Source organism: Nipponia nippon, unplaced genomic scaffold, assembly GCF_047370975.1.
Source record: "Nipponia nippon isolate SJK-2023a ecotype South Korea unplaced genomic scaffold, ASM4737097v1 scaffold_2, whole genome shotgun sequence".
Lineage (NCBI taxonomy): Eukaryota > Metazoa > Chordata > Aves > Pelecaniformes > Threskiornithidae > Nipponia > Nipponia nippon.
Window position 1 is genome coordinate 15,803,726 of NW_028262336.1, and position 23,720 is coordinate 15,827,445.

The following is a 23,720-nucleotide window of genomic DNA, read 5'->3' on the forward strand; positions in this document are numbered from 1 at the left end:
TTTCCACCTCTTCTTACAGGCACCAGTTGTTTTGGCTCTCACATTTTGTAAGTGCAGATAAGATTAGATGGGCAGCTCATAAGGAACTCCTCTTTAAATGAACTAAAAAAAGCTAAGAATAGTGTTTAATGAGGGTTGGACCCAAGTTACCAATGGAAAAAAGCTCTCTAATACGTAGTTTGTAGTTTCATTCAAAGCCATCTCTCTGCATCTGCCATTTAGATGAATACCCTTTTGCACCCTCCTGCCAACCTGAACCGACTCTATCTGTGTCCATGTGAGTACATCAGTGGCATCAGGATCATATTGAAAAGGGAACATTGTTTGGACTGGGAAGGGAGAGGTGAGTTAGCAGGGTAGGTTTAAAACACAAACTCCCCCAAAGGAGCAAACTGAAAGACAAGAGGGTGGGAAAATACATGAGTATCAGCGTGAGGAACTGGGCAGTGAAAATCAGGAGAGGCTGCTACCCACAATCTGAGCCTGCTCATTCTCCTCGTGATCCACGAAAGCATCAGCGCAGGCTGAGCACAGATTGCCCAGGAAGGGGGTGGGCTCACACTCGCCTTGGCCCATTTTTTACATCCCTAGAAGGAAATGTCACGATGCTTGTTCCGACTGGAGCTCAGCAGCGCACTGGGCCCCTGGCTCAAGAAGCAACACAGCCCAAGATCTAAGCCCTGAATAAACAAACCTCTTCTTGCTACACTGACCTCCCTCCGTCCCAGCAAAGCATCCTTCTTCCCATCTCTCTCTCTACCCTTCTTCACAAATCATTCTCACTGGAGACCTTCCAGCTCTCTGTTTCAGGAGGGATTTATGTGGTTTATTTATTCACTTGGCGTCTTATCTGGCAATGAAGCTGCTCCTTGTCTGGTTGTGGCAAATTTTAATTATTGGCAGAAGCCCAAGCTAGAAGTGGCTGCAGCTGTGGCTCTGTGATAGCTTATAGCCAGTCCTGTCCATCATTGTGTCAGCATAGCCCGTAGCACCCTGGGATGCAAGGCCAAGGCTCCTACCTGCATTTCCTACCATTCGCTACAGAACAGGAGTGATAATTACTGTGCTGTGCTCCACCAGAGCAAAAGCTATCGTGTGAGCCACTTCTGCACCTTCCTCTGGTGGGGCTAGGCTAGCTCTGCAAACTGTGTGTATCAGAGCTTTATCGCAGTTACTTTCCAGGAGAGGACAAGGCCAGAACACCTTGCAGATCTTTTAGGTGTGTCCTAACTGCTAGAAAAGAATATTTTTCTACTTCTCTCTTTCTGTTGTGTTTTCTTTGATCAACCTTTACCAGAAGCTAAACACCTCCATTTCACATCCCAGATGAGAATTTTGTGAGCTTCAAGAATGGCAGCGTGCACAGAGTCCTCATCCTTTTCCGCTAAGCTGCCATCAGATGGCTGGGCAAAGAGGAATAACCGGCCTCAAACTGCCATGGGTCCCCCACTGCCAGGATGCAGGAGTGAAACACAACAGAAAGCGGAGCAAAGAAAGTAAGATTTCCATTTGAGAGTTTCAAAGAGAATTCTGGGGCTGATATCAGGACATACCATCTGGCTGCGAAAGAGTATAAGGGCATGTTGAGGTGTATGATGATCCCAGCACGCTCTGCAAAATCCTTGGCTGTTGTTTGCCAGGACTGGCATTTTAAAGGTCATGCAAACAGGTTTCTAGTTTGACTTGCAATAAAAGGAATTAGTGGTAAGCCTCTGTCTGTCTCACATGAGATCGGGCACAACTGTGCAGAACCATTGCGCTTCCAAGATAAAGCTTTTTCTACGTTAAGGTCAAGCCTCAGCCAGTGCAGAGTGGCCTCCGCGTCTGGTGGATGTCACATGCAACGGATTCAATCTTCAATCTTGCAGCTCCAGGGAAAGCAATCTGCAGCCTGTGGGAATACATTGTGAATGCTGGAGTTTGGGCTCCAGATTTCTGAACACTCTGTGAAAACAATGGGACCTCAGATTAGGTTTGGGACCAGTCTGAGCTCCTGGGCCTCAAAGATGGGATTAAGACTCCTCTGGCTCAGGCATACTTCTCTTCTGTACATATCTCTACGTAGCTGTAGATTCTGGTTTCCATCAGGCAAGGGAGTGCCCACTAATTGAGAAATGTCAAAATAAAGTCAAAAAAATACTAGACACAGAAGTTTTGGAGACAGGCAGGAGGAGGTAAGGACTCCTGATTGCACGTGCTACCTTCAAGGCAGTCAGTGTTGTTAGAGCCCAGTGATGTCTACCAGCTTTCTTCAGTTCTAGCCATAATGAAAACAGGAGTTCTCACAGCAGCCTTAACAAAGATTTGACTACAGCTACTGAAATGCACATCGCAGAAACACAGATGTCGGGTCTCCTCTTAAACTCTTCCTTTTTGTAATGTTTTCAGTGGAAAGCAAGCTTCTTGCCTGAGTGTAAATCACTGCCAGCCTGTCTCTTGAAGTCTGTGAATAAGTTAGCCACAAGAACAACTCTGAGAAGTACAACATCCCTCCTTAGAGTAGTACCCGGGTCAACACTTACCCCACCACAGATGAATGAACACAGGATGAGTGTGTGTCTGAATCAACTGCAAGGCTATGGCACAGCTATAATGAGGGTGATGAAGAGGAAGGAGCTGACTGTAACACAGGGCAGAGTAGTGTGAGGAATATGGACTTCAAAGGAGGGTTGCATACTTGTTTGTTTTTAGGAGAAAGGGCACGAAAATCCTACTTTACATAAAATATGTAAAAATATGTAACATTTCCCTGTGTTTGGAAAGAGTTTACTTTAGGGGAATGTTCTTCTCAAGACTTGCAGTGGTCTGGTCTTGATTTTCTCCTTCTGAGAGTTTCCTCGTGAACTGCTGCCATCTTGGCACTCAGGGTCAAGCACTGCCTAAGGGGTAATGCGAGGATATTCCAGCTCAGCAACGATGAGCAGCTTTCATCCAGAAGACAGCAAGCAGCTCCCAAATACAGTGCAGTAATGTCAAAACTACAGAGACTCAGATCTGCCAAATTTAAAGGCTGACAAAAGCAAGATTTGGGAATTGGGTGGAGGTGGGAGATATCATGTAGCCAGAAACTAGTAAATGGACAAATGCTTTTCAAAGGAAGGGGCACTGTGTTGAACTTGTCCGCTATACTGTAAATAAATGGTTCATGCACTCCCCCCCTTGCCTGCTAAAAGTAGAGGGGAAACTCCTGTTGGTTTTCCTTCTTTCAGTGGTTTGAACTACCCATGCCTACATGTAAAAGGGCCCGGACAGTTAGCACAGTGGCTGGAATGACGCTTTTCTCAAGAAGGCGTTGCTGCCTGTTTGGATCAGAAGCTTACTCAGGGTCCTTCTCCGGTACTTCCCTCCAAGTAACCTCGGGACTGCCTAGAGCTCCTGCACATCAAGGCAAATAAATGGTTATCGTGAGTAAAAACCCACCCTAATCGTGCTGGGCAACAGGGACCGCTGGGTGGTGGCTGGAGTTGGGTGGTGTGGTTCAAGAGCAGTCCAAGTGCAGGTGCGTCCCCACTGTCCCCAGCGATGCCGCGGCTGCCTCTGTCAGCAGGGCCAGCCAGTGCCGGGCGGGAGGAGACGGGCAGCGGGGAGCCGCCGGTGCCAGGCAGGCGAGGGGCTGTCCCCTTCACAACAGAATTATAGGAAACATCTGTAGACATCAGGAAATTAAAAGTGGTGAATACGCTATCTACTTTCTGTTTCAGAGAGTGACTACAATGAAAATAAAATGAGAGAATCATTATTTTAACCTCCCCTCTGAGAAATCCCTCCCTTTGCTGTTGACACATTTCTGCTAGCAAAGTGGGTGCGATGCTAGTGTTATGTAGCGTTGTTTTTCATGACGGATGGTTGGTACCGATGCCAGCTTTCTCCACATCTTCCAAAAGGCATCTCCTCTCAGCAGAGTAACCGCATGAAGTCTCAGTTTAACCTGATGAGGTGGGACTGCTGCTGCTGCTGTCCTCACAGCCTCCTGGGCCCAGAGCGGAGAAAGCAGCCTCCTGTTTGCCTCCATGGAGTTCGTCACTAACATGTCCTAACATCAACAGTCTGGGCTGGAAAGGCCCTTATATAGGAAGAGTATGCCAGCCACCTCGCACTAGTCTTTGGCTGGTGTTGAAAATTTTTGAGGCTGGATTTATGGCAAGTTGTTCTTTTCTTCATGCCACGGTATGTAGCTCTCAGGAGTGCCCGGCCTGTGCTTGCTAAGCACTGTCTGGTGAGATTAGCAAAACCAGCAAATATCACTGTGAAAGGTACAAGTGAGATCTTCAGTCTCCCTTTTAGTAATGACAATATTTGGCAATTGCCTAGTGCCTAGATGTTCCCAACACTGCACAGGCTGATTCATTACAGCAGCATTCCCTCAAACCTTCACGGTTAGGAGCCTCTGCTGAGAGGGCAACGTATGTGCTTGTGCATATTAATGCTCAGGTAGCCACTGCTGCATGCCCCACAGAATTGGTCCTGAGGGAAGCCAGGGGTTTATCTGTCAGGAGAGCACTCAGAGCAGCAGGCAGGTGCGTGAGCTCCCCTCTGCCCCAGGGAACCTTGAATTCTTTGCTACGTGTTGGCATGGCTTTAACAGGCAGGCTGGCAAGTGCTCGCCCTAGCCTTGCCCTAAGCACTGCATTAAAAATCATCCCTTGCTAGACAGACCAAAGAGTTTGAAGCCCACACCCCCTGAGAACAGAACGGAGCCCAGGCCGTTCGCTTCCCGAGCAAGTGTCTTATCGCGTCTGTCAGAGGCTGCCAAGAATGGTTTGATCAAGCGCCATCGTTACCAAAAGAGGCAGCGAACCGCAGCACCTGGTCTCTGCTGGGCAGTGTGCCTGTGCAGGGGCAGCACGTACGTAACCTCAGCCCGTCCCCTACGGAGACGCGAGCGGCTCTTGGCTCTGCTGTGCCCTGTGCAGGATAAGGCAGCTGGCTGTCAGCCACGGCTTGCTGCTCAGGGAAGGAGGTGGCAGACCATTTAAAATGTAAATCAATTATTTTGTGTGTATGTATAGCGTTTTGGGAGTGTTTTGACTGAGGTGCTTGCAGAAACCTCCAGCAACACACGGGTGTCACAGTTTCCTTTCCTGGGAGAAGTGCTTTTTGTGAGATGCCTGATCCTGTTTGCTTGTGTTCACCGTGCTCAGAGTATTCTCCTGGGGTGAGGACTGGAGAGGAGACACGAGGATGTGGGGCAGGGGGAATGTAACAGGGAAATGCCTCATTTCTAATGCCAGCTTGGTCTGGACAGCAGACCACCCATGGACAGGTCAGGCGCAGAAGCAGCATGCTGGGCACTGGTTGAAATTTAATGTTGAGTACGCAGATGCCTAGTCAAGTGAAGGAACCAGCAGAGTTAGGCAATGGTTGCAAGGGGGTTTTCCAGGCTGAAGATATGAATTGCAGTGTTTCAGTTCTGCATTAGTTCTCTGCTTGATCTAGGAAACAATAACTTGCCCTCAGCTACTCAAAATCCAGGACAGAATTTTAGTCCGGAGCCTCACCTTGACACTTGGTCCTCCATGGCACACTGGTTCTCCACAACACAGGTGTCTGAGGATAGCTACACTGCAATGCAGAGCAGCCCAAGGAAACCTGTAGTAAGGGATCTGAGCCCCACAGTCACAGAGTGTTGCACTTCTTATGATGGCATCAAGCTGGATGCATCCATTTGGTGCTGTGCTCGCACCAAAGGGATCGTTAGCCCAGTCACAGCTCTGCACGAACATGCACCCAGACCAGGTATCTGCACTTCACCTCTGTATCCGTGAGAAGTAGCCATCTGGATTTTGTGTGGTACAGGGTACTTTGGGCACATATTAACTGATACGACCTGTTGCCACAAAACTCTTCCTAAGCAAGTCCTAAGGAAGTCCAGCATCCACGACGGACTGGTTCCCTCCCAGTGAACTATCTTTTTAATGGGATTTCAGTCTGGTTTCTAAAGATTTTTAAAAGTTTGATAATATCCAGCATGATTATAAGGGTGTCTTAAAGACGCTTTGCTAGTGAGACAACAGATTTCACGTCTCAGTCCCATGCATCCCCTGTTTGTTCAGCTTACCCTTCCTGCCTGCAGCTGCAGGGCCGTACCCCGACAGTTGTCTGTGCACAGTAACCTGCGCAGGCTCAGCAAGCCGAGTCAGATGATGGTATCCTTAGACCGCTAAGTCAACAATATAAGAGGAAGGAGAAGCTCAAAGATGTTCAAAGTAGCAACAACAGAACAACTGAAATGAGATTTAGTGCCAGAAGACAGACTATTCAAGAGGAAAGGTCCAAAAGGTACCTGAAGGGCAAAATGACTCCTTTTGCAATGACAGGAGGCTGGGATGAGAGGTAGGAAGGTGAAATAAAAGGCTGTTAAGTACCAGTGAGAGCTGAGGCTATGGTGGGGGGGAAGAAGCTGTGCCACGTACAGTAAGAAGAGATCGTGATCATCAAGATCACTACGTTTTTAAGATACATGGCAACATTTGATTGCAGGCAGTGAAGAGGAAAGTGTAGGAGGGCTAAGCGGAGAGGCAAAAATCTGCATTGCCAACCAGGCCAGTTCCCCACAGACAAGGTGAATGGCCTAGCTGAGAGCAGGGAAAACAGATAAGCCTCATTAAGGAGTCCAATCAATTCAAGGAGAAACGGCCTCGGCCTTTCCTGCAAAGGAGCCATGCGTATGTAATTGCCTCATTACAAGCCCGACACAGCTGCTTGCAGACAGGCCAAGCAGCCAACATGGAAATAATTTCAGGCAACAGGAAAAGGCTTGTGGACAAAGTTGATATCTGGCTGAATGCGGTCATACCCAGCCACACAAGTGGAAAAACAGTGAAAGGCAGAGAGGCTGTGCCCATACGAGCAGCACGGCAGCCTTGCCCTGGAGCAGCTCCTTGCAAGAGGGGTTTTCCTGTCAGCTGAAACAGCACCAGCTTCAAAAACTCATCTGTGCTGGGTCTGAAGCCCAGACATACCACACGGGGTTCTCCCTTCTCAGTCTTTGAGGTGCACTAGTGTCTCCATTCAGGACTTTGCTGTGATGAGGGCGAGACATGCCTTTTTAAAGGAAGCCGAGATATTTAAGATGCTACAGCTTCAAGAAAAAAAAAATAAATACAGCGAGATTCAAAAGCTGACAGTTTACTATGTGGCTACGGTAGGTGGTGATGTGTTTCAAACCATCTAACTGCTACCCAGCAGTACCCCGTACACTGCAAACTGGAGCTGAGCCATCAGTAACCTTAAGCACTTACATACAAAGATGCGACTAGTTTAACACAGATCTCTGCAATTGCTAAATTTGACTACGCTAGAAGACTAGATTAATGTGTCCCCTCCCTTTATGAAGTCCTGGGAACTTAGTGTCCTGCTATTTCCTTTGAGTTAATATATCTGTTTTAAAAATACTGGCTGTATTTACCTGGAACAAATAGTTTCAAGAAATTACTTTTCCTTTTTTTTGCTCATTATAATGAGTATTTGGCCTTAAAAGAACAATGTTGACATTGCAGAGCTCATCCCTCACTCCAGGTGAACACCAGTGACACATCTGCAGTCTTTTTGGATGAAGTTTACAATAACTCTAAGTGTTCTGGGGAAAATACTTTGTGCCTTTAAAACACAAGTGCTGCCAGTGAGCCAGAATCCTGCAGCAGGTACACTGAGCATTGCTGTTACTCAAGCTTATGAAAATTTGGATTGGGGTGCTGAAACAAGGTCCCTTACTCTGAAATGCCCCGTTAACTACAGCCCTCAGCTCCTCTCTCGAAGAAGGTCACAAGGAAGGAGGCTAGTGGGCATTAACTTGGCAGCAGGATTTCAGTGTCATCTGAGAGCCAGTGCACCACTTTCCTAAAGAACTGAAGATCCCCGCTCTCTTTCAAGCAGCACCGCTTTTCATTTCTCCAAACTTAAATTAGATGAACACCTACACAGCTTTCATCTTAGTTCAGGAAGACCTCTGCCTTTTCTGGTGTGTCAGGCAGGATATATAGCCCTGTCATTAAGTCCTTCTCTCCATCTGATGGGAGCCCTCTAGCAACAAATGCTGTCTGAAAACTTGGTTGATACAACCAGACAGGAACTACTGCAGATATCTGAAATACAGATAACATACGTGAAAGGCATGTGGGAGAAAGAAAGGCGTTATTTCTCAGAAATTATCCATTGAATAGGTAAGTTGATGAGGTTGGGTTGTTTTAGGAATCCACAAACACTCCAGATGTGGAATAGCTCCTTCAGAGCCAAGGGCTGACCTCAACCCCTGGTAGAGTGATGCTGATGTCTTAATCTACAGCTGACAACAGCTGTTACTGAGAGGGCGGTCTGGCTGGACTGGAGCGTATTGCTTCCCATCTGTCTTTAGCAGCTTGTACAACCAGTATCTGGGATTTGTCCTTGAGATGCTCACACTACTAGCAAATGCTTCCACGGGTGGAGGAGTGAGATGGTAGTTCTGAAGAAGAGCAGCGATGGCCACCATAAGATGTAGCTGCTTTCCTAGTGCCCTGTTTGCAGCAGCTGCTTGTACAGAGCTCTCTTCCTGGCCGGGGTTTTCCCCAGGATCCTTCTCAGCTTCCCAATGTTTCCCTCTCAGATGTCTGTTTTTCTTACTGGTCTGGGAACTGTACACAGCCTGTCAACTTCCCCAAATTAATTGGTGCCTCTCTCTGTGTCCTTCCAGGCGTTGTTCTGGGCAGCTCTTGCTGCTCTAGAAGCATGAGGGGTGAGCTAACGGAGGAACAACCGGCAAAACCTCCCAGGCTGCCCGCAGGGAGAGGGAAAATAATGCAGTCTGTAGGGCAAGTGCATCCCATCTCACACAAGCCCAGTCTCCTTGACTAAGGCACAGGGGAGAGAGATGGCCGGGAAGGCTGGGCATGCGTGCATACTACTTGAGAGTGGGGAATAAAATGCCTGAACCGTGGTTATCTGAGATGAACAGCTTTCTACTGGTTAAAATGTGCCTTGCAGAAAAATCATTATTTTAAACAACGCGAATCATAGCGTTGCTTTAAGCGACTTGCACGGCCCTGTAGCTGTCTGTAGGCACGATGCGAGGCTGCACCCTGCTCTCACCCACAGACACGGAGATGCTTGGGCAGCTGCTCTGAAGGAAACAAGCTGAGTGAAGGGAACAGCCCCTGTAGTAGGAAAGGTCTAAGCCTGATGAATCACCTTTCAACTGCTATTTAGTTTAGCTTTTCCCTTGCTTGCCTCACATGGGGTGAGGAAAAAAGCCCGGCTTTTAGCAGCGGTCTGAAATAAGATGTACTTCAACAGGAGGAGGCTCAGATGCAAGATGCTTCTCATGGGACGAGGAAGGGACTGCTCTTGGACTGACAGAATGGTTGAAGAGGATGAACTTTAAGCAGGTGCATGTGCAGTCTGCATTAATAATCTAATCTGAAGCTATTCAGAAGGTCAAATTAGAAACTGAAGTCACTGAACTGTCAAAGAAGGGACACAGAGAATGTAAGATGCAGGGACAATTCAAAATGCTTCAGTTAAATGCTTTAAGTAGGCTGTGATACCTCCCCATTCAAACTCAACACTAGAGATAGTCTGGTTGTAACAGCACAGGGATTGAACTCCTCCTCATTTATCATGCTGGGAACAGAAAATCAGAAGGGTAAATGAGCCTACACAGAGCTCCCAACTGCTGCAGCTTCCAGGACTCATCAGTTAGGACTGTGCTATCTTTGTAACACATTGCTATTAAATTAGGTCTAAACTGGATACAGGCAGGTCAGAGAAGGAGGTTCATATTTATCTGAGCCAGGAATTTAGTCGAAAAAGATACGCAGATATGGAGCGGAGTAAAGTGATAGTAAGCACGCAGCTAGCAGCCAGCTTGAGGTGTGAATGCTAAGCTATATCCACAGAGATGTCTTTGTAGCTGGACCGTGGAGGGCTCAGCGGCCCCAGTGGCACGGAGGATCCAGGTCTGCGAGGCTGCCTTCTCAGCATGTGCCCTCCCTTTGGGTCCGTCCAAAGTCTTCAGTTTGCAAGACCCCTGAAAACCAGGCCCTATGCCAGTCAAACAAACCCAGGCAGCTGTAATTTGCAGTTATGTTTGAAAATGCCTGTCTGAATTTTCAGCCCAGTCTGGATCAGCTCTCATGATGCATTAGGAACGTAGTGATTTCCATAGGTAAATGACTCTACTATATACGCTAAGAAAAATGCACACAAGTCATTCTTGAGCTGCAAGCTTCGCCTTTGACATGGATTTTTTCTGTGATCTGAGAAAGATAATTATCTCTGTTTCTGAGTTAACCTGCTTATAAAATTCTCCCAACAACTCTGTAAAGGAGACATGCAGTGTTTGCAAGAGCTTTGAAGTACCCTACCTACTTCAGTGCTCTATTTCTTTTTCCTGATGGCTGACTGAAACTCTGACATGTTCTTTCTGTGGCAAGAAGTGGGGCTAAGTCCCTTCGACCTCAGGCACAGTGTCTCCAGGTTAAAGCTGGGCCACCGGAACCAGGTGCACAGGAAGCGTGGGCTCGGTGCCTGCACGCCACTTGCTCAGCGAGTAAATCGGCACTAGGAAGCTCTGGCCAGCGTGTCACTGAATTCGCGGCCCTTAAAATGAAAGGTGTTGAGAAGAAAAATTACATTCAACTTACAGGAGAATGATCCAGCAATTTTTGAGTTGCAGAGCAGAGGCAGAAGAAATATAGTATGACATTTTCATTACTTGATAGCTTTTCTTTCCCATGGGCTACAAAAAGAAAAGGCTTCCAGCTTTGGCCTTTGAGACTCTATGGACTAAACTGATGCCCGCTACAGAGGCTCAAAGAGCTGCTATAGATGATGCAGGCTTCAGTTTGCTGGATCAGAGTGTGAAGCCGCTGCAGGCGATGGGCCCTGTAAGACTGGACCTTGAGCATCAACACTCCTGAGCAAAGCCCTGCAGGGCCTGGCACGGAGAGCACGGCTGGTGGGTCACCCACATCAGGCGCCTGAGGCCAGAATTGGAGCAGTGTGAGGTGCCAGTGCCGAGGGCAGGGGACTGGGGTGGGAGGGCAGTGTCGAGGAAGGTGAGTCCCGTGCTCAGTGCATCCAAAGAGCAGGAGGAGAAGGGCCAAGAAGAAATTCCCTGGTGGCTGTGGGCAAAGGGTTCTTGAGCTGTACGGAGCAGGACTTGGTATTACGTGAGATTAGAAGTCCTAGTATAAGTGGAAAAGGCAGCTTTGCATTGAGCTGGGAGATGAAAGAGAAGGTGCTAAGACTGTTTCCTTTCTGTATGGGTGACTTGTCTGACTTGTTACCTTTATGTCTCCTGTCACCGCATGCTCCGGTGCATTCAGCAATCCATCCCTTTCCTTCCACTCTCTTCTCTTTACAGACACCTGCTGTCTAGAGGACCGGTGTGCATTCCTGTACTTGTTTGCATGGACAGCGCCCCTGCCTCTAACTAGGAATGAATACCTTAAAACTGGGAATGAAAACACTGGGTTTTCATGGAGGGACAGTGTTGACAACTCTGTGCACTTTGTAAAGACTAAGTAGGAAACCAAATTATACTGTGCTGGTTTTGGCTGGGGTAGGGTTAATTTTCTTCATAGTAGCTACCAAGGGGCTATGTTTCGGATTTGTGCTGCAAACAGTGTTGATAACACAGGGGTGGTTTAGTTACTGCTGAGCAGGGCTTACACAGAGTCAAGGCCTTTTCTGCTCCTCACCCCACCAGCGAGTGGACTGGGGGTGCACAAGGAGCTGGGAGGGGACACAGCTGGGACAGATGACCCCAACTGACCAAAGGGATATCCCACACCGTATGACATCGTGCTCAGCACATAAAGCTGGGGGAAGAAGAAGGAAGGAGGGGACGTTTGGAGTGATGGCGTTTGTCTTCCCAAGTCACCGTTACGCGTGATGGAGCCCTGCTTTCCTGGAGATGGCTGAACACCTGCCTGCCAATGGGAGGTAGTGAATGAATTCCTTGTTTTGCTTTGCTTGCGTGCGCGGCTTTTGCTTTACTTTTATTAAACTGTTCTTATCTCAACCAACGAGTTTTCTGACTTTTACCCTTCTGATTCTCTCCCCCATCCCACTGCGGGGGAGTGAGCGAGTGGCTGGGTGGTGCTTAGCTGGCGGCTGGGGTTAAACCACAACAACATTTCACAAGTTAAACACATGCTAGCTGCAGGGCCCAAGGGATGAAATTCCTAGGAAACCTGGCACACAAGCTCGTGTGTGTATATGAAAAGGGAGGAATAAAGTGGACCCGTTTCATCTGAACTTACATCAGGGGAACATGGCACTCAGCAGAAAGGTATTTCAAGATGATTGACTCGAATAACCCATGACTGCTGTCACAGTACAAAGTTTTAAAGGATAAAGAAACCCATTCTTAAAACAGGAAGAAAGAATACAAAGAAAATTGGTTTTGTTTTTTACACAGGCAATAAAAGAACAGTTCCCAGACTCTTGCAGATATGATGCCAGTTTATTTGGACTTAAGTTTCCCAGAGGCAGAAGTTTGCAGGGCTTGAACAATGTGGCGTAGCAGGAAGGAATCATAACCACTTTTGGGGCCTGATGCTGAATAGCCACTAGCTTCTGCTAGCAGCTCCACACGTGGAAGGCCTGCAGAAACTGTATGGTCCTGCCCCTCTGGTGGCCCCATCAATACCATTGCTTGAACGCAATAGAAGATCGCTCCTGCCATTATCTTTCTAATGCTCTGTCCAGTCTATTTTTGAATCTCTCACAGGAAAGCGGTTTCCACTACATTTGGTTTCCACTGCATTTGGTTTCCACTACACTATTCCAAACCCTGCCAGACCTCACTGCTCTAAGTCCTTCCTGCTGTTTGGTGAGATATACATCTTCCCTTTAATTGGATCCCATTATTCCTAGGTGCACTGCTTTTACAATGCACTAATTCTGTTTCCTCTATGTTAGAAGTTTTAGACTACTGTCCTCTGTCTCACTGCAAAGCCACGCTGACTTGTTTAACTCCCTTCTTCTGAGTCAGCTTTCCCTCGCCTGTGCATTTTTGTGTCTGTACAAGTCATTGGTCTGCATCCTTTAGATAGCAAGGCTTTCCAAACTGCACGTGTTAATTCTCTGTGCTTGAAAAGCTGTGATCCGTGTGAGCAATATATTTCTTGCCTTAAGAAGCAGCATGTAGCTTGGTTCAGTGATAGAGCATGAGGGAAAGGTACTATATTTTGTGAAATACTTCAAGATGCTCAGAAAAGCACAACTGCATGCCATAGCTCCCAACCTGTACAAAGGCACCATTTGAGCTGCAGTCCATCATGCTGAGAGCATGCACTTGAGAAGCCTGAGATAAACAGTGGCTTTGTTGAAGCTGGCAATGGTAAATCAATATCCTTTGCAGACTGGCCACTAGTCATCCACACTGACCAAAACACTGTGTGCATCTCGTTACAAAGGGCAAACGGGTTTATTTGCATAAGGACACTTGTATGCAAACACAAGCTTACCGCCTTGCTGCCTGTTGTGTGGGGTTTGAGCTCTTTTAAAATTTGATGCTGAAGAACAAAAGAAAAATGGCATGCATCTATACCAGCTGCCAATCTGGCAGGTGAGGTCTGGGTCTTTGTTTTTAGCAAGTGATGTGCTCATATCTGAGAAGAATTTGGTCTGATGTCTTTTTTTCTTTCTAACAGGTGACAACTTCATTTGGCACTAATGGGCCTTGTCCTTGTCAGTACATTACCGGGACCCATATACTGGTGATAAGGTATCATAAAGATATGCCTCAGAGTTGATGTTAATGTAAAAGCGTTTCTGGCATAAGACTCATAGCTGGATATGCTGTGGCTTGGATGAAGTGAGACGTAAATCTGTGCTTATGCAAGGCTCCATAAGAACAAAGTGCCCCGTGCCTCTGACAATAACTAGGCGTGAAGCAACTGTGCAGTGAGTCTGCAATAATAACTTCTCCTTACACACCAGATCACCTCTCTCTAGACCAACTTCATCCTTATGCATGCCATATTGCAAACTACTGAAGGTATATAATTGTCTGTAAGTCACCAAGCCGAGCTGTGTCTCTGCAGTATTACAGCACCTACAGGTAGCAAGAAGGCTTCACCAGTAAAACAGGTTTGGAGGACGAGTTCTCCAAACAGGCTCCTTGCTGCTGGGTACAGCTGCCATCTCAGGTCCCCAACTCAGGCAGCAGAGTTGGTGTTTCAGGAAAAGAAGCAGCCACCTCTCTACAACTGTTAATCAACCACTTGGAAACAGAGAGAAAAACCACCCCTAGTTTGTATGGGCTTGGTCATTTCCATGATGAAAACCGGCAGAATTGCCTAGCAGCACCTATTGATAAAGCAATGCTGATGTTTTCCCCTGTTCTTCAGATAAGCAGATCCTGGGAATGTATGAGAGAAGGTATGCATAATATGCTGCTCAACAGTAACACATCCTGCCAATTAGACTGTGGAATACAGGAAAGAAAGCTTTTCCAAAACGCTCTCGCCATGACCTGGGATACTCAGACACCCAAAGGTTAAAATGGGGAGTGAGGGAGAGGAGGGGCTCAGAAGAATCATCCCTTCTCCAGCAACACAGGAAAGGGTTTAATTCTGCAAACCATTTACTCTGGGGTCTCTGCTAGGTACAAGTGAGGGTCACAGCACAGCCCACGGGGTTTGGGTTTGTCCCTTTCTGTCCCTCAAGAGGGAGGCCTCATCCAGTCACTGGGATATAAAAGTCTGGCAAAACTGATCCTTTCCAGGATCCTCTGCTGCAGACATCCTATTTACTGTCAGGCAGGTCCTAAATCTGCCCAGACCTGAGGAGTAAAATGGGGTCATATGGTACCTCTCCCAGTGTATTTAAATACTCTTCCCTTTATCTACACAGACACCCTGCGTGAATGTGTCATTTTGATGAGTTTGGGAGGAAACATTGAAAACAAGTGCATTTGAGGTTAAAATGTTCTGTTAAGCAAAAAGAAAGAAGAAAAAAGAAGAGTGGAAAAGGAATGCTTTAACTTTTGGAATGAAAGCCAAGCAGCAGAGCTTCCTGAGAAAGGGAAATTGTTTCCTGGCAGAGCTAACCATGGCGTAATGCCTGTACTTAATCTGGGCTCCACAGCTGCAAGGGTGGGCAGAAACCTCGCTCAGCCCGGCTCACCTCTGCGTGGCTTACTGTCCTGCTGCTCTGAGGACCGTAAAGGTTACCAACGTCAGCCCTCTCGGCTGCACTGTACCAAGTGCCCTTTCCTCCATCCCCTCCACTTCAGTCCTCTTGGGTGACAAGTCACACATCCTTAGTGCAGTTTTCCTAGGGACAGGGTAAGTGCCTGTGCTGAAAGCAAGCTGCCCTGTAGTCTGGGCAAGGGCATCATCCCCCACGGCTCTGGGAAGACTGCAGCAGTTGGGATACGAGGCCTGGAAATGTGCTCAGTCGCGATGCCTGGCTGACCACAGCACAGAGGAAGCAATGGTTTCTGACCTTGCCTGTTGAGGGAGGGGACATGTTCGAGCCCCGGGAGGTTTCTGCAGGCTCCCAGTGAGCTGGGGAACAGAGAACTCGGAAGAATTTTCTCAACGCTGCTCTGCTGCTCGCTAGAGGAGTGGGGCAGGACGCAGGGCCTCTTTGTGGTATCCTCACCTGGCACAGGAGGGAGCTTCACTGAAAACAGCAGTGGCCCCATCACTCCCCAAATGTCCCAGACGAAGACATTGTGGTGTAGGGACAGCACAGGGCCTGGGGCTGGAGCTGTGTCCAGTAGGTTGCCCAGAAGGGAAGTGGCAAAGTGAGCACAGAACTGCTTCCAGCCCTGGAAAAGCTTTCCCTCTGCTGAGCCAGTGTAGCAACAGGCAAAATGAAGATCTAGCAGGAGCTAGTTGCAGAAAAGAGACATGGGAATGGAGAAGTCGCAGAAAGAAATGAAATCTGTTGGTAGGCACAAAGAAGAGGGGAGCCTTCCCAAAATAAACCTGGTTGCTGCACCTTCGCAGCTTAGGGAACTCATCGCACCATAGGGAGCCACCAAAGTGGAACTCAGTCTTGGATTGCTTCCCCTTGCTGGGCGAGCAAAGTTCAAATGTCTCCATGCTCCCAAGCTCCTACAGAGAGGCTGGGATGAGGAATGCCGTGACTGCTGTTGACTATGGGCTGCAGAAAGCCACAAGCACTTTCAGTGGATGCCTTAACTCACAACATCTGCAGCAAGGTTTGGTGCAGCTGTGGGAATTAGACAGCTTGGACCAAATCTGGAGATGTAAACTGAGAAACCAACACAATAATTTCCGATCCTTTTTGTACTGTAAGCGCAAAGAAGGTTTAGTGGCTGCTTTTTTACAAGTGGCTTAGCTTTCAGCAGTGACAGCTTTATACATTTTTAATATGAACTCCTCATGTTAACAGTCTGTGATATAAGCTTCATGATTTCAAGTTCTTTTCATCAGTCTTAACACTGAAAAGAAAACTGATTCTCAAATGTATCTTGTGTCAAGAAGCTGGGTCTTCATAAAAAAACCCTGAAGATCAGCAGACTCACAAAATTACATGAACTGCAAGAATGGGGTTTTGCTGCCTTTTTCCCACTCTTTGGGATCTTAAATGGTTACAGTTACTGCTTTCAACATGGCACGTTCCTGACAGCAGAATGGCTAAGACTGTAGGTACTAGCTCCTAAGGAGCAGCAAAACCACACGAACCACTCTAAGAAAGCGATCCCAACTATCTTGCTTCTGTGGGTTTTTCAAAAATAGGGTCTTCCTGCCAGACGCTTGATGGAAATCAGCTGGCGAGGTCAGCCCTCCGCCCTTTTTTCCCTAATGCTGGTAATCCTCATGTGTCCCACTAGAGCAAAGAGCTTGCCGGTTATGCCAGCAGGAAAGCACAGTGCAGCTCTGCCCACCGCTGATGAAGCAAATGGGGAAATGACAGAACTTATTGTTCCTGTTGCACAGGACCATTAAATCTGTTTTTTAAAGCAAAAGACTGTATCAAGTCTCTGGGTCCTGCTCACGCTGCCTGTGGAAAGCTCTCAGGAAGAAACAGAGCAGAGAATTGGCAGGTGGGAACTCAAGTCTTTGCTCTTGGCTGTATTTTGGTCTAATATCTTCTTACCTTCGGGGCATTAACCACCTTTTTGGACGGTTCGGGCAGGAAGGGAAGGCCAAGTGCACTACTTAAACAATGTCTTGGGAGTTGAGATGTTTTAAAAATAAGAATAGACGCAGCAAGCTACAGATGATCAGAAAACAAAGTAACATGGGGAAAAAGTGGGAAACAGAGATAAAGGAACAGAATCAAGAGCCAGAAAGTCTTAGGTTAAATACTTCGGAGGAGATTCCTGACCGTCAGACCTGCCGTATGTGGCACACGTGTCTCCCAGAAGGAAACGGCAGGTCCGTCCCTTTCTACTCCGAAACACCACTGCGGCAGACAACAGAAAATACTCGAGAGGTGCAGTCCTCTGTGTGTGGAGAGGAGAGGGGGTGGGGGAGAGTGTCCTCGACATGGCGAGATACCTGCTTCGGCCCTCATTTAGTCTTTGCTCCATATGTGGCTTCCTGTGCGCAGCAGTTAAATTAAGAGCTCAACTCCCCTTCCCCTCTGAGACACCACGAGACACTATATAGCGAAAAAGAATAAAACAACCATTAGCAGTTACTGATCCAGGCTCTGCCAAACCTGAAAGCCTCTATAAAGCTATCTATTTGTCACGGCACATGTAGGCTGTGCTGAGTTGGTTTGATCACTGCTTGGTTCTTCTCCACACCAAAATCTGTTTAGATAAGTCTGTTGAGGACATTTCTTGTCATGAACGTGCCTGAGCTTTACCGTTGCCTGTAGGGCAGGCCGGCGCAGATAACAAGGACTGCGATGTTAGCACCTGGGCGTTATCAGAACTGCCCTGCGGAGCTATGCGCTGGAAATCTTCAAAGAAAAATTGCAGTGATGCCTCAAGCACACTGTTCCCTGGCTTTGTTGCATGTCCCCTGCTGTTGGGGCTGCACCGACAGAGAAAACACTTCTCTGGGAAGATAATATGAAGTGTTTAGTAAGATCTGTGTTTAGCTGAGAGAAATACCAAAAGTCGTCTTTCGTCATTTGAGGTTTTGCCAATGTTGTAATCGCCTTTCTAGCTCCTCTGCCCCTCCTGAAAATAAATATTTTTTTTTTCCTCTGCCACTTAAAAAACTGTTTGAAAAGCTGGTGAATCTGGTCTGACACAAGGGAAGCAAGCACCATCACTCCCATTTCATATGAATGGGAAAAGAAGCAAGAGGAGGTGAACTGCCTTGCCCAAGAGGGTGCTACACAGGAGAAGGCTTGGACTTAAACACCAGGGAAGCCTGACTCCTGCTTCTACACCCCTGTCCACCAGCCATGTGCCCACCCAGAGACAAAAGCTCCGACTCTCCTGAAGCACAGGACACACAGCATGGAGAAAGGCGCAGGAACCCTCTGGGGATGTGCTAGCCATTTACCTCGCTGAAGCAAGAGGTCTCGGGTCCTCTTTCCTGAACCCAAACGCTCTATCGGTAACGAAAGTGAGACTGCACGATCCACGTGGAACGGGGACACACACCGCTTAGGGTCCAAATCACAGCCGCTGCTGTGTGGGTTGGGCGGGAATCAACCCCAAGGAGCCCGCTAATCCTGTACGGTTCGTTCACTTCTCCTTATGTCCCCATTTTTACTGCATTTTTAAAACCTTTCAAAATGATGCCTTTTAAAACGTAACTCTCCCACCTCAGAGACTAAAAAAGTAAATGGCAGTCCTTCCTCGCTCCCCTTTCACAGATGTAACTTCTCCCCATACCATCCCCCTACTTTCCAAACCTGGACTAAAACCCGCAAAATATTCTGAGGTGCATGGCAGGGGCTGGAGTGGGGGGAAAAAGACATTTATCTGAACCTCAGCGAAGAGATATTTTGAGCTGCCTTTAGTGAGAAATTGCTTTGCAAGGTGGAGCTAATGCAGATCGAGGAGCCAGTCACAAGCTAGTGGAAATAAAAGTTTTCTTTACCTCCATGTCCTGCAAGAGAGAGGTGTCCTCGGGGCAATCTTTCTTCCCCACCCCTTTCCCTCTTATCTGTGGGAAAACTTCAGCCGAGCCAGAGCAAAATCGCGCCGCGGTGGAGGGTATGTAATATCCCAGCTCCTGCTCAGCTTGAAAACTGACAGAGCCCAGCGAGTGGCCCTGCACTACGAACAAGGAAGAAGGGCGGGTGGGTGAGAGGAAGGGAGGGAGGGGAGAGGAGGGGGAGGCAAGGCAATCAGGGTTTAAATTTAGACACAAATCTAAAGAGATACTGTCCTTCCCGGAGTGCTGGGCTCATGAGACAACAAGCAGCAAACCCTGCTGCAGTGCCCAAACTTGGGGACACCATATGTGCATTTTGTCCCTTCCTCTCTTTTTCCCCTTTGTATTTTCTATCACCTTATCTTTATTTTTTCCCTTCCCTGCCCCATTTTGCCTCTATTTCTCTCCGTTGCTTCCAGTTGCTCCCCCGGTGTCTCTGCCTGGATCTCTCCCCTGTCCACTCTTCCCTCTCCAAGTCTGCAGGGTCTCTTCCTTGCTGGTTATTTGTGAGGAGGATCTTTTTTCCTCTAACTGCAGCTCCCCTTCTCTCTTCCTCCACACTTTTATGTAATTTCAGTTAGCAGTGGACTGTCTTTAGAGTGATCGGAGGGGCAGAAGAGGAGCAGAGAGCAGGTGATTATTGTGTTTGAACAGAATTTAAGGCTTTGGTGTCCTGGTGTGCAGCTGGGACTCGCAGGGATGACAATAACATCAGCAGCACTACCCCGCCGCTGGGTGGTTCCCCAACGAGAGATCAGCGCTCCGCTGTGACGGGCGCTGCACAAACGTGGGCACAAGCAGAGGGACCCCATGCAAGGTGTAAAGGCTAAGGCTAGCTGTAAAGCAGGACTAGCTCTTTCCGCCCTGAAGCCATGTCTCACGCTACCAGGTCAGAAGGTGCAGGATGTTCTTCTCTCCCTTCCCAGGGAAGGACAGGCTTGTGCACTGGAAGGGAGAAGCTTCCGTGATGGCAGAAAAATTCAGATGGGAAAAAATAAGCCTCGGGAATGTTTTGCTATGGTTTCCCTTTCCATTCAGATCGCAGTGCTGTAAACTAGACATCTCGTTCCTGTTTTAGCAACTGTTTGCATATGCTCCTTCTCAAGAATTTCAGTCCCCACCTCTTGAGAGCAGGGCGGTGCAGAGGAATTTGGAAACACTCCCTTTGTCTTCTGCTGGCTCTCCTGACTTGCGTGCAGCTGCAAAGCGACACAACGTCATGTCGTCATTTTGGGATGATACCTCGGGGGCAGAAGAGGGTTAAAGTATCTCTTCTGAAAGGGATGCATACTTTTCCTTCAAAGTGTTGTGTTGCAAGTCCCTGCTGGGTATGGAGGAAAATACTCCAGAAAGGATTTAAATGTCATGATATCCAGATTATTGTTAGCAATAAATTGTCTTGACATAGTTGTTCTTACAGTATAGTTAACTGTTGCTGTACTGCATGCTGTAGGGGTCCTGTGGTTCTTTAGAAAGTATAGGAGTTAATAGATTTAAATCATGATCTCATTATCTCCCCAGTTCAATGTACAATGGCTACTCAGTCCTTAGCCAAAAGAATGATACGCTGAGTTGTTGCAATCTGGAGACTGGGCAAGAGGACTAATTAATCTTCTGTTGCTGAAACACTGGATTAGTTGAAACCCCTCTACTGTAAGCAACCAGAAGGTGCTGCGACTATAAATGTAAGAAAATAGGTTAAGAATCTAAAAGAAATTCCTTCTTGACTGGAAATTGTATTCATTTCTTAAAGTCCTGGCAACGGTACGTTGGGAGAGGGGATAGGAACTGAACTGATGAGAAGCAGGGTGAGGCGGGGAGGGCAGGACGCTGCGGCTGCCCATGCTTTGCCTGCTGCCGGGACAGAAGGAGGATTTCATGCTCGGGGATTTCACTGTGGGCATTGGCCACAAGTGTCGTTTTCAAGATGTCTGCCACGTAACAGACCATCAAAATCACATACCTCCAATGGTTGCTTCATGCCGCTCAGGGTCTATTTCAGTATTTTCTTTCTGCTTTCAGGGGTTGTACTCTGTGGAGGAACCTGTTTGCTTAGGTCTACAGAAAAGGAAACTGCTAGGCAGAGATAGTATCACTTTACCCATACTAAGAAAGCAAAGGTAGTTGCAGCTGCCCCACCACAGTTCTTCACTCTATTTATTTCTGCTCCCAAGTATCTTGCCACAAGGCAAATCTTTCCTGCCAGCAGGATTCCCAAATGCCATTGCTCTGAGCATGGTACACAGTGCTCAGTTTATTAATGCTAAATCTTTTCCTGAAGGAGCACGGAGAGAACGCGCAGAAATACAGTGTATGTTTTTCTCCAGACAGGAAGAGATGAGGTGTGGATTTGCTCTAGACTTTCTTGTTTCCGGACTGAAAAACACTAGAAAATCTGAAACAAACAACTCACATGCTTTAACTGCAAGAATCTTGTCACAAATGCTATTGAGGGAGGTTATACTGAGGAACTGGGCGTTTTACATGATGTGTACATGCAAGTATGAATGCGAGATATTTTAGAGTATGACTCTGAATCTCTGTATGTATTTCTGTTTACAGACCTTCTGGGATATAGCAGTGCCTATGAGACCAACTTGTTCATATATGCAAAAAAAAGTTTCTACATCTGTTCTGCCCAGGAGGAAAAGAATGCAGTCATCACAAGTGCCATTAGAACAGACTCTAGGGGGAAATTTCATTTGAGTGAGAAAATGTTGCAACTGTGGACCCCAGCTGATTCTTTTCAAGACATGTGAGGCCAAACCAGCAAGGTCACTTCAGGCCAAATGACTGGTGCTCCTGCTATGGGCAGCATGTGGGGGAGAGGTGCAAGCAAATCCTTCATCCTGGCATGTCTGTAAAAGAGGTAGCCTAACTAGTTCTGCCATGCTCAGAAACACCATGTGTAATATCTGCTGGCCTCTTGCATTGTGGCTATGAAGTATGGACAATGGGGCCTCTATAGGGTGCTAGGTCAACAGAAAGGGGATGTGGGGACACGGCAATTCTTTGTTCAGAGACCACTTGGGAAAGAAGGCTTTTGGGGGCACCTGAAACTTTGACTCAGGTATTTGTGTCTGCAGTGCTATCTCATTTGGGTGTTTCTGTGTGGGTGCTGAATCTGGGAAGGTATATTTGCGGCTGAGTGGTGGATGAGCAAAGGGTGGAGGGAGCTGGGGGTTCCTGCAAGACACACTGAATCTCTCTACTTTGGTAAGGCATTTGCTGAGGATTTAGTAGAGCTCGCCTGTCAGTGCCAGTATCTGAGATTGTCCTGTCCACCTATCTGTCTGGATTTGGCTGCTGCTATCCACATAATTGTCCAGAATTCATACTATTAACCAGCATCTGTTACCATGTTGGGCTTTTGACCCCCTGAAAACGGTGTCTCAACCCTTCCTGTTCCCACTCAAGCAACTGAATTCTCAACTGAAAAAAAGGGGGACAAGGTAACCACAGAAAAAAAGCACTTGCATTTCAAAGATCAATCAACTCTAAAAGCCAACATCCTGTTTGGGGTTGGGTTTACACAGCAGCTCCTCCGACAATGGCAAGCTGACAGGAAGCGAACGTGAACAGCGTTTTCTATAGGAAACTCGCTTTTCGAACCCACCATTCTGCTAACTGTGTTCTGAAGTATCTGCTCCCACCAACCCTGCCCTTGCCCCTCAGCATTAAATGAACACTGCGGACGCTAAGCCTCACCCTCCTCTTCAGGGAGTTATCAGCAGGAAATGAAGTCAGCTGGAACGCTTTGTACCATCGACATTTTTTGCTCTAATTCTGCAGCTGCGGCGAAACACGGCTGAGCGCATACACGCACACACGTGCTCACATGCCAGCGCCCACGCGTACGCATGGACTGGCATGCCAGGCACTGCGCACCCTTGGGAACTGATGTCAATGGGAAAGCCCCGTCACCAAAGATGCTTGAATTAAATGAAAGGCCATGGTTATAAGTGATTTTTGCTAAGCTGTACGGGACAGGGAGTGCGAGACTTTGTGTGTTGTGCAGTGGCCACTTAAAAAAGTAGGTGATAGAGACTAACTGAAAGGCTGAACCATTTCACGTGTACCTGACTGTTAGCCTGAGCCTGAGGGCTAACATCATGGTTCAGATTAACCAGGCTTCTTAATGTCCAGGCTCTGGGCAAAAGCCTGTCCCTAAGCAGAGTAATGGCAGGAAAATGCTGCATGGTATAGGGACCATTTCATCTGCGCTGCTTTGCCTGAGTGGCTCTGCTCTTAGTAACAAGATCACACGGAGGCAGACCACCCTCATTCATACCAGGCAACCTGGCGCTGGTGGGTGCTGTACAGGTAGCTCGTGTCATCTCTTGCAGCACTTGAATGTCTTTGGAGAGCTCTGCTGGTCCTCCTGACTTCAGAGGACAAACTGAGCCAGGATACTAAGAGGCATGGCTGCATCCCATTATTGTAATACAGTGATGGGACAAATATTATCGTCAGCCATTGCCAGCCCATTTCTAGATCGAACAATTCCTCTACCAGTTACTAGTTTTAATACACCACAAGGCTTAATATAAACAAACAAAAAGTTGCAATCAGAACATGGTGCTGACCCAATCCCTGGTATGTGTGCTCGATACAACCGCGGTTTTGATTATGTTGCTCTCAGGCCAGTCCTACTGCCCATCTCTCAACGTGCTAGAAAGCGGTGTCACAGCT

The 23,720-nt window shown here is 47.5% G+C and overlaps 1 protein-coding gene across 2 annotated transcripts in view; it reads right to left on the reverse strand.

Moving 5' to 3' along the window:
• The window catches only part of RCSD1 (RCSD domain containing 1), a 35,137-nt gene extending 15,972 nt beyond the window's left edge, over positions 1-19,165 (reverse strand). For both annotated transcript variants that reach the window (XM_087758730.1, XM_087758727.1), the window contains exon 1: positions 18,972-19,165. Coding sequence is in view for 1 of the 2 variants with exons in the window: in XM_087758727.1 (XP_087614853.1) it covers positions 18,972-18,977 (6 nt within the window). In the remaining variant the exon portion in view is untranslated. The remainder of the gene's footprint in view (positions 1-18,971) is intronic.
• Between the last annotated feature and the right edge of the window lie 4,555 nt (positions 19,166-23,720).